The 11,415-nt window shown below is 38.4% G+C and overlaps 1 protein-coding gene across 1 annotated transcript in view; it reads right to left on the minus strand.

Annotated features, from left to right (window-relative positions):
- The window catches only part of LAMA1 (laminin, alpha 1), an 82,097-nt gene extending 71,067 nt beyond the window's left edge, over positions 1-11,030 (minus strand). The window contains 3 exon segments of the mRNA XM_009879979.1: positions 1,006-1,248; positions 10,394-10,506; positions 10,862-11,030. Of these exon segments, the coding sequence (XP_009878281.1) occupies positions 1,006-1,248; positions 10,394-10,506; positions 10,862-10,952 (447 nt within the window). The 5' untranslated portion in view covers positions 10,953-11,030.
- Between the last annotated feature and the right edge of the window lie 385 nt (positions 11,031-11,415).

Below are 11,415 nucleotides of genomic sequence, written 5' to 3' on the forward strand. Positions count from 1 at the left end.
ATTCCTGGGTTTGGAGTTGTATGGCCAATCAGACATACATTACAAGAGGCACTGCTCGTACAGAGTCAACCTGAGGGCTTTCTGGTTAATCGTGTGGAGAGACAGGTTAAGTTTCTTTGTTCCATCTGATCTGTGGGGCATATGCCTACTTCACTGCAATAAAAACTTGATTAAAGTGAATGGGATTTGATGTTACTGAATTTCATTGCTTTTTTTCTTGCTGAAATATAGTTTTAAGTTTACGTGAAGAAGTTTTACACACTTTAGCACTTAGCTGCATACACTCCAGTCTTTTTTTAACCAAGAAATAAAAACATATTGGCTTCTATTAAGCCAAGAGTTACTAGCATTCTCCATGGGATAACGCTGCATTTCTTATCATGCTTTTACATTATAGCATTCACAACAGAAAAACCACTGGCTTTAATGTATCATTTCATTATGTGGCTGCCTCTATGTAATAAATTACACAAGTACCATGAACAGAGTTTGTTAAATGAAAGAACAATCAACAGTGAGGCTGCACAAATCGTAGCTCTTTTAATTACACTACATCCCTGAAACAATGCCAAGGCTTGTTTAGGAGTTCCAGCTGTGCCAAGCACTTCAACAGTGTTTGCAGCTTTATCTCACACAACCAGGTGTTACTAACACAGGGGTTTTCTTTATTAAATGAAAAACCTGGCAAAACATAGAGCCTCTATTATAATCTTTCAGGATAAAGTAACTAATAATTCACAGCTAATAGCTACCATCAAATTATGTGGAGAAAGAAAGAACAAAGAGTTTAGTAACCGGAATACGTAGAGCCAAAGACATGTTTCATCCCAACATTTAAAAGTATGCTATACTGGTACATGATGTAAAGATAGTATCATTAAAGAAGAATAACAGATCATCGGGTAGTGCTGAGGCCGATGAACTCTGTAACTGTAATCCAATGTTTTCAAATCGCTATCAGTCCATGTTCTTGCTCACAAACCGCAAGTGCAAAAACAAACATACCTCTCCATGTTCCAGGGGAACAAGTCTGGAGTAATAGGAGGTGCAGATCACTTCATCATCTCTCTTGTAAGTTGGCGGCCCAATTCTTGGCGTAATATTATAACGAGTTAAACATTCGGTATCGCTAATTGCATAGTACTGCCATGGTCTGAACTCTGTGCCATCTATGGAGCGTTCCAAAATCCAGTTTCCAGGTCGTGGAGCATTAGCAGCTTTGATGATGACATATGCAACTTGAAAGACCTAAAAAATGCAAGAGGAAAATTTTAACACTTCGTTATGCTGTAGAATACCACTAAAAGCCAATTGAGTACTAAACTCAAATTTTAAAAGCAGTATATGGTTTGCCTGGGAGAGGATAAAATTTGGTACAGTGATTCCGAACAAAATTCTTGCCCAAACTTTTGACAAAAGGCCAGTCTAATCTTTTACTATCAGAAATATGTATCCTTTTTTTTGTCAAAACTCTGAACATTACAATAAAACATTTGTTTATGTGACTAAAAGAAGACCAAATGTATTCAGTGCATCACTCTTAATATAGTAGCTGAAATCTGTATTTACACTGTACATTTCGGGATTACTTGGGTATAACATTTTTTCTATAGAAAGTATGCTGTTTAGCTTTTCTGAACTACTGAGGGTTTCAAAGAAGTGGGTTGTTTTGTTTTGTTTTTTTTTTTTCAAAACAGCTGCAGCCCAAACAACTCTGTTTCATATTTTAGCTGGGAATTTAATCCTCTCGGTAATAGCATTTCTGATAAGCTTTTTACACCCTACATTAAAAAACCCTGTGCATTCCATTTTTATTCTGTGTTAAAGTTATTTAAGCAGAACACTATTTACAGACAGTCCTGAAAACACACAGAGACAAGTAAGATGAAAGTGACAAATATAGCATGATAAACTTATTTAAGAAGAGTAAGATGTTTTAAGAATTTTTAAGATGTATACTCTCTAGGGTATACAGGTATCTTGACTATTTTTTTTTAACAATCCTGGGTCCAAAATGAAATCCCCATCCACACAACAGCACTGTTCAGCACCACTGTGAGTAGGCTGGGCAGTAATTAAGTTTATATCACCTTTTAAATGACCTTATCATGGCAGTTAGATAATCTGCACTGGCCCCCAACTAGCTACAGGGTTAGACAATAACACTGAAGTGCACTTCTTGCAAACCTACTATCTTCTTCCTTACCCAATACCTACTACATCACCTCATTTAAAAAGGCTGTCTTTGCAAATTGATAAATAGGAGTTTAAGGTCTTATATGCACCATAGTATCAAGCCACATTTAGAGGAAAGAAAAATGCTATATTATTCAACCATCTCAGAGGTATGTATTCTCACGTGAGCGGACTGCCTGGTCGGCTGGTATAAACATCATAATTCCTCTCTGCATGTGCAGTATTAACTCTGTGTTGAGCTCCAGTTTGGCTGCAATCACTCTTTCAGACATTTTAATTTTTATTTTTTTTTTTAGGTTTTTGGGGAGAGTTTTTTGCAATACAGATTAAAGCCAGAGCAACAATAGCACTTGCCACACAAAAGTAGATTTTGATTTTGTCAAACGGGGAAATAAACACACAGAGATAAACAGTAATTGCATTGTGTGTGCAATTCAAGAAACTACTTCTGGAAAAAAAAACAAACATTCTTTAAGTGAACCGACCTTTGCTTAGGAGATCTTGCAGACATGAGAAGAAAAAATATTGGTGATATTTATCTTCAATTTCTGACTTACTAGTTTTAATACCTTAAGAAAAGTCAAATGATCTCAGTTTTGATTAAAATCAGGTGTAACTTAAAACATGATATTCACTTGGTCTGATTTTCTTTTCAAGCACTCCAGTTTTATTCTTTGAGACATCAAGCACATACAAACAGAACATTTCCAGTTGTTTCAATAAATATGAAAATTTACACAAACTGACAATTTTTTTCTACTGACTTATAGGACATTTCAACAACGAAAGCAGGAATAAACAAAAAGGGGAGCCAATTCACTGTTTAGTCACAGCCTTACAGTCTTAGAAATAAAACTTCTTTGGGGTCTGTGAACCCTCTGTTGTTCAGCACAATCTTAAAATTGGTCAAAGTTAAGTGAATACCAAGAACTATAATCCAGCTTCCATGAAGAAAAGAGCCCCTTTTAAATAAAACTTATATCATGGCAACAAGCTCCAACTGAAGAAAAAAGCTAAAATACATTCTTTTAATGGGAAGAGAACAGAATTTAGGCAGACTCCACGTCAAAGCAACTGTATTCCCTACATACAACCTGGATTTCATTGTTTCAGTTAGTGGTAGTTGAGTTATATACCTGGTTCACACTGGGTTACGCACAGGCAGAATCTCAGGTACCATCATCGCAATACCCCTACCCTGAAGACACTTGTAGGTGACAAGTCACTTGTACGGGTATTTTCTCCATCACAGAAGAGAACTGCAGAAAACTATTAAAACTACGCAAGTTTTATTGACTGAGCTTAGGAACTGCTACGTACCTTGAAGTTCCTTTGAAGTCAATCATCTCGCTCAAATGCACAAAAGATGCAAGACTGGAACCCCAATTTTTTTTGCAATGCCATGGTAGAAAATTTTCCTCAAACACTCTTATATGTCTTTTATTTATTTATTTTTCCTCTCTGCTTGCTGTCACCAACTAAACTACTTCCTTACTTATTACACAGTCGGCTGAACAACAAATGATCTACTTTTGATTACATTGAGATTTTTTTAAAACCCATTATAGTCTGCAGCTGATGTAGCTAGTTTTAAATCCAGTTCCTACTAGTAACAATGAGATGTCCTTCATCACAAACTAACTGCAGCCACTGCTGCTGAAATAAAAAGTATTACCAAGAGTATACAAGTTAAATTTATTTTAATTATCAAGTCTCTTGGTGAGGGGGGAGTGAAGGGGAAAAGCATGTTAAAGATAAAAATTTTCACAGCAACTCTGCACATATTCAATGTGTAATTCAATAAATCCAATCTTTTCAAGTCAACATTTTTCCAGAAAAAAACAGCCATGTTTGGTAGACAAAACATCTAGGGATTGATTTTTACCGCATGCCTACAGTTCACCAACAGCTGAAATTAAGATATTTGACACTACGAACCCGAAAGAGGCATTCAAAACTCAGGGAATGGTTCTATAGACATTTAAGTATGCACACTGTAGAAAACCATTGCCTTCTTTCCCTCTGGACCCTCTCAACTCTCTTCCATTTACATACATAGCCTGTATGTACCCAAAAATACACAGGTGAATATCAGCAACACCAGGAAAATTTGTCAGCCCCTGCAATAATATAGGTTAAATATAGAAATGAAAGGATTTTGTATAAATGCTCCTTCAGTCAAGAAGTCACCAGACAACCTACCAGTAGGAGCTACATTCTTGGTATTATGTTCCTAAGCAAGGGAATAAAGCTGGAGGAAGGGATTAAGGTGTTCCCATTGTTCGCAGATGAAGATGCTTTAAGGAATGACAGCAGGTAGGGGTTTCGCAGACCTCATATCCCACAGCTTCCGCAAACCGAAATGGATCTGAACCAGAAACTCCGTGTAATGCAAGCTGATTTTCCAACATCCTCAGAGCACTTCTTTATGGATTTTTACTTTTATAAATTCTTCAGGTTTGAACATCACCAAAGGCAATTTCTTACCACTTTCCACATCCATTCAGTGTCTACCAATCAGCCACCTGATAAACTTGCGCTGTGTGGCAAGAGCTAATGATTTGTACACTTTAATTCGACTGTATAGCTTTCCCAGAACTCATTTCCTTATTGAGCTACAAGGGTAAAAAGGGCAAGCCAAAGCAAGTCAGCAATTCCCAAGCAGCCATAGATTAAAAGTGTCATTTTACAGGCATTTCAATCCCAACTGTAAAGACCAGCCAAATAAACTTGTACTGAAGAACCTCTTCATCGTAGCAGCAATACAAACGTAACAAGTCACCTCCGCTTTATTTAGCCTTTCTAATGACCTTGTTTCCCTGAATGCAGATCCAGCAACACCAAGTGCATTACTCTTGAAACAGATTTTTAAATGAACCCTTCTCCTCATGCATCAGGAAATTTTGCATATTTTTTTTTGGCTCAAGACTAGAAACTCAGCCAGCAGTGGCCACCCAGCAGATACTAGCCAAAAGTCCCCATTTCCAAGGGTATGGTCAGTGCTCTACAACACAACAACTTTTCAATTTACACAAATGGAGACGATAAGGAAAGATACGGTCTTTTCATATCTATGGCTATCTGAGCCCTAGGCTCCAAAGGTGAAAAGTTAAAGGGAAAGATGAGTCCCAACACATTTTTTTTTTCTAAATATCAGAAATGCTTAATCTATTAAGAACAGAAGTACCAACTGCTACTTCAAATCTACACACCAATTCAAATTCAAACTCTCCCTGACCTTGAAAAAACCTGAAAGGAGAGTATGACTTTAGGACCTCAGGATCACTTTCGGTGTCCTATTGCATGCCTTACTGAAATCACGCTGGCATAATGTAAACCGTGTAACGCAGAAGACCGCAAAATGAACAAGCCTGGAGGAATGCAAGGTTCTTGGCAGACTGGTTCCTCCTAGTTTTACAAATTCAGCTAAATCTTTCCTTCAGGATGTATGCAGAAAGGGAATCTAAAAAACAGCTAAGTATGTTTTTCAAAATAGCATGACAAGTCGTGTGGTAAAAATGCTTATTACAACATTACTTCACATTTTAAGTGAAACTGCAAAATCCGTTCTGTTCAGTGCTGTCAACATATATAAACCTGGTTACCAGAAAAGCCTCTTTTTCTCAGATTTCATTTTACTGTCCAAAAAGTCTAAAATGAATCTGTACAATCTGTCAAAGAGTAGAGTACTACGTGAAAGGATATTCTATCAGCCTATATTGTTCACAGAAATGTCTTTTTAAGGGATAAAGATGGCTTCAGGCTTTTATGAGAGACAGTGAGGCCTAGCAATCACTTGCGACATTTTGCTCTGAGGAGTCTGTGATATTAAAAGTGCAAAATAAACTAAATCCAGTAGAATTTCTGGTCTTCGGAATTATCTTTTCTTAAAGATTTTGATTTATTATGTACTTCATTATTGCTTTGGAATAGAAGAAAAATTCATTTTACTCAAGAAGTGTATTGTAAGAATGTAAAGATGAGCAGCCAGAATCTTGCATCACCACTTTTACAAAGCTACAAAAGTCTTAAGTAAGCTTGCCATGTACAATAAATTAGCTCTGGTCAAGTGAAGTCAACAGAACACTACCTTTTTGCATCAGCTAAGGATTTGTCCTTACAGAAATCTCTTCTTGCCAATTTCAAAATAAAAGCTCTGTACAAATCATATTCTAATAGTTACATTCTTTTTTACTTTCTAATAGCAGAAACTACAAGTTACTCTTACATCAGTACCTGAGTGGTAATCCAGTGTTCATTAAATATTTATGAGCTTTGACTTAATCAGAAGTGGAGATGTTTTCTCAACTTGATACTATCGGTCTTCCAAGAACAACTGGTCTTGCTTTACAATTCAAGAACTTTGTGATATACAAACTTGTGCCTTTCTGCTCTGCCTAGTACAAAGTACCCTTAAATACCTTTAAAAGCCTGAAGTATGGTAATAAAACTGAGGAAAATATTCTTCATTTAATAGTGGGACAGAGAAATATTTTACAGCTGACCCGAGCACACTGCTGACATTTATAATAGTCAGCATTTATTTTAACTCATTATAATTTCACAAAGTAGCTGTCCAGAGGAGTCAAACTCAGGCAAAAAAAAAGCTGTTTTTATCTAAAACTGCTGCTGTGCATTTGGTTTCTGTAGAATTGCCAGTGCCGGAAGCGCAACGTCATAAATCAACTCTTGGTATCTTGTACATCAATACTACACCTCATTGCTAAACTAAAAAAAAACTCTTTCCCCAGTTCTGGATCTTTGCCATGCATTTAATGGAAGAGGGGGGATGGAAAGACTATCATACATCTGGGTCCTGGAAATACTGAAAGGCACACCAGAATACACGTATCTAGTTGTTAGGATCCGCGTGAGCTAAAAAAATCATGATGTACCCACAGGCTACCCTTACAAAATGCTTAACATTAGTTAGAAATAGCACAGCTTCTGCAAAGGAGAAAGACCAAACCAGATATTTCCATACTGATTTTATTACCCAGCTCTCTTTTCTTAAAGAGATTCCATCAGAGTGCTCTTCAGTCCAGCTGTTTTTAGACTAAATAAACTAAGTGCAAGGTAGAATATTAGCTGAAAGAATATCCTCTGCTCCCTTCAGCTTTGAGCCAAGAGATGAATACAGCCAAATACAGGACAGAGACTGTGGCCAGAAGTTCACCGAGGGTAAATTGGAGTGGAGCCAGTTTTCACCAGCTAAGGGAATCTTCCCCATATTTGCCAGCCACGGCTATGTTCCAGCACTCACCAACCCGACTGCTAGAATATACCAATATACCCAAGAAACAATTCGTTCCTCTTACTTCTAGAACTTCTGGTAATTACTCAAAAAACATAAATAATGACCAGATGGTCATTCTTCACATCACAAAAGGGTGTGAATATATTCTATATTCTGGAAAGGAAAGTTAAAGGACATACTTACTTTAATACACTACTTGACAGATTTAATGCACAAAGCTTGAAATGTGAAAAAAAGTACCAATGCTAAAGATACACTGCAACACATAGTTACAGGCACTGACTTTCAGGAATACTTTTAAAGGTCCTAGAAAACCATTCTCAAGCAAATTTATGAAGTAAACCGTTACTGAGATCACTAAGGTCCTTCATACACTTTGTTTTTGTGTTTTCTTTACTGGTGCTGACTTGCTTAAAGTAAGCAGACCAAGTCAGCTCTAATAACTCATTGACTTCAAGCGATCTCTATTAACCAAATCCTTTCTCCCAGAGCAGTAATTTACATTCAGTTTGCATAGCCCTGGATGCCTTTTCTCTCTCAAACTCTCTAAGGAAAACACAGAAGAAAGGCCCCTTGGGGGAAACTTTTCAAATCGAATTAGTGAAACTGAGCATGGGTCAGGAGAGGAAAGATATGTATGTGGTGAAACATCAACAGCACTAAGGCAGGAGAATAAAAGATTTAGAGGGCAGCTCAGCTGGTCTGTTTCCAAAGTCAAAATGTTCTAGGAAGATAAAAACTAAGGCATTCCCTCTTCCTTCATTTTTCCTTCCTGTTTGTCCATTTACAAACCAAACACAAAGTCAACTCTTCAAACAACAAGAAAGTCCTATCCAAACCTTCTGTCACTGACAAAGGATACCTTGTGATTATTTTCCTTACAGTTCTGCTTTCTAATTAAAGAGCAAACTAGGTGCCTGTTTAACCTATGCTTCACTTAAAAACATTAAAATTAAAACTTCTGTTTTAATCTTTAAAATAACTTTCAAGTAGGGCCGAGAGATCTTGCAAAAGCTTGTTACCAACTGTACACCTCAAATATGCATTTCTTAGTTAGCAACAAAGCTTATTACAGAGTTTGGAAGCATTCCCATATTAATAACGGATTGTTGAGCTATGATTTTGAAACAGCTTAGATAGGCCAACGCATAGATCTGTTCAAAGCAAAACAACAAGAAAAAGCCAAGAAAAACACATTTTCTTCAGAAATAATTTTGTCTTTTCTTGAAGTAGGGTAGGAGACTTCTGATTCTTCCATGCCTACCAGACAAACTAATAAATTAGCAATTGCTCTGTACAGTTTAGCAGTCTCCTGTGTAAGAATTAATTCCTCCAAGCTTTGCCATAAAGTGCTGAAACAGAATAACGAACTTCTGCCCAGACAGTTCCAGCCTCCCCACGGTCAGAAATCACTGTTTTAGAGATACAACCCCTAATTCATCAGAACTGACAGTAAAAGTCCGTAGAAGATATAATATAGTACATTTCTTCTCAGTGCACCTTCCAAAAATATGCTGATCAGAAGAGAAGCACAGAAAGCGGCTTTCAAGTTTTCTTTCAGCAACATTAACTTTGTCCCTTTTTATGCATGTTTTGTTTTCTAGTCTTGAAGGATATCTCTCAACTGAGGACAGTGTTTTTAGGGTTCTGGAGGTCCTGCAACTGAACTTGCTGACATTTTACACTTTAATTGGACCATCTGTGTTTCCAGGGTTCTGGAGGTCCTGCAATTGAACTTCCTGACATTTTACACTTTAATTGGACCATTAGGTTGCATTATCAGGTTTACATATTTAATGTATAGATGCAAAAATACTGAGAAATTCAAACAGAAGGGTTTAACTTGAGATCTACTGTGAGATAATTGATGTGAATACAATAATCCTCCAGCCACTTACTTGCAAAGGAGAGAAAGGTATCTGAGTCGCAATAACTATGGATCAAAAGAGTTCATATTTGGAAGTGTGTTCTGCACTGTTTTCTTACAGTAAATGTCAAGTGTTTCTACCATGTCCTACTCTAAATCATTCACTCTTTTACTAAGAAACTGTACAAAGCTCAGGTGACAGGCTGATAGTTACAGTTAATAAACAGAAACAGACGCATCCTCACATATAAAACGCACACTTACGACAACACCCTGAAAACACTGTTTGCTGCTTGAAAATAAGTCTTTGATAACCCAGGCTTCAAGTAGCTTGCATGAAATCAAAGGTGGAGGAAAATAATATTAGACGACTTCTCGGGAAAAGACAGCAGGGTCAGGCAGAGGAAAGTTACCAAGACAGAAGGAACATTTGCATAAACACTCCGATCCACATACATACAACTGTTATTGTGCCATAAATTACAGCTTGTGACCTATAGGCTTACAGACATAGTCACTCCCACTCCAGTCTGATAGGAATGAAACCTCCAAGATCATAGAAGGGTTTAGGTTGGAAGGGACCTTGAAGATCATCGAGTTCCAACCTCCCTGCCACAGGCAGGGTACTCCTCCCACTAGACCAGGTTGCCCAAGGCCACGTCCAGCCTGGCCTTGAACACCTCCAGGAACGGGGCCTCAACAACTTCTCTGGGCAAGCTGTTTCAGTGCCTTACCACCCTCAAAGTGAAAAACTTCTTCCTAATATTGATTCTAAATCTCCCCTTTTCCAGTCTGAAGCCATTCCCCCTCATCCTATCACTACATGCCCAAGTAAAAAGTCCTTCCCCAGCTCTCCTGTAGGCCCCATTTAGGTACTCCTAACTCTGCTCAAGAACAGTAATTGAAACACATCTGTTTAAAATCAATTCATATTAGCTTTAACTATCACTGTTATGTGCTACTAAATGGTTAACTGCTAAATATCCTACCATCTAAACACAGAAGAACTGTAATCAATTACATTGGCTTATATCCCACATAAAATAAATAACACTCACCTAAGTGTTACTCACCTGCCTTAAATCCAAGGTGATGGTGACCCAGTGGTATTGCCTCCCATTCTGAATGCTGGGACTTTGCCACCAGTTATTGGTACCATCGATTGCACTGGATATTGGATGCTGCTCTGTTTTAAAGCAAAAAATTAAACATCTCTTGAAAACACACGTCACCATTTTCTCTGACCTACCACATATATTTCACCCTAAGCACAATTTCTTCATGCCATAAAGAAGTAAACGCTGAGATCTGCCCCCAGACAGAAAGGTTGCCATTGGACAACTCTTGTTAATGGTGCTTAAGGGTGATTTAAGGCGTTGACATTTTCCGTCAGCCCTTTGCTCAAAACTAGTTTCACTTACGTAGCACAGAGACTAAACGCAAAAAGTATTTGACCCCAGTATTCCTTGTATTCACGGAGAAGGGTCAAAAAGAATGACACAAACCCATAAAACAAAAAAAAAAAACACACGAAAACTTGCCTTTAGGATTGGCACTGTGGCGGTCGCAGACACGGCACTGGGCGTTGCGCAGGGGCCGTCCTGGGACATGCTCCACCAGTTTGCAGAACATCTCTGGTCCCTTCTCCCCACAGGTGGCATTGGTGGAGATGTGAGCATTGCTGGCCAGGTTCAAAATGGCAGGGAACAGGCCTTGAAAGAAGTAACGATTATCAGCCACATCGTAAAGCAAGCAAAATACAAATATGACACATGTGTCTGAACACAGAGGGTTTTCTGGCAAGCTTCAAGCTTAGAGTCAAAGATACAGAAAGATATAACAGAAAAATAAAATTATTTTGTGAAAATATTATACCACATTGACACCAGCACACCATTCTTTGTAGCCCTGGGGCACCACAGCCCTGTCTGTCACTGCCCACAGCCCAGGACCCCATTTCAGCCCCCAGGGCTCCTCCCACCCTGCCCATGGCCCCCTTTCAGCCCCCCCCAGGGCCACCAGCCCCTGCCCGAGTGATGCTGCTCCCCATAGCCCTGCTCCGCCACAGGTTCTGCCGAGCTGGGCCCACGTCCCG

The sequence above is a fragment of the Charadrius vociferus genome, unplaced genomic scaffold (genome assembly GCF_000708025.1).
Source record: "Charadrius vociferus isolate BGI_N301 unplaced genomic scaffold, ASM70802v2 scaffold202, whole genome shotgun sequence".
NCBI lineage: Eukaryota > Metazoa > Chordata > Aves > Charadriiformes > Charadriidae > Charadrius > Charadrius vociferus.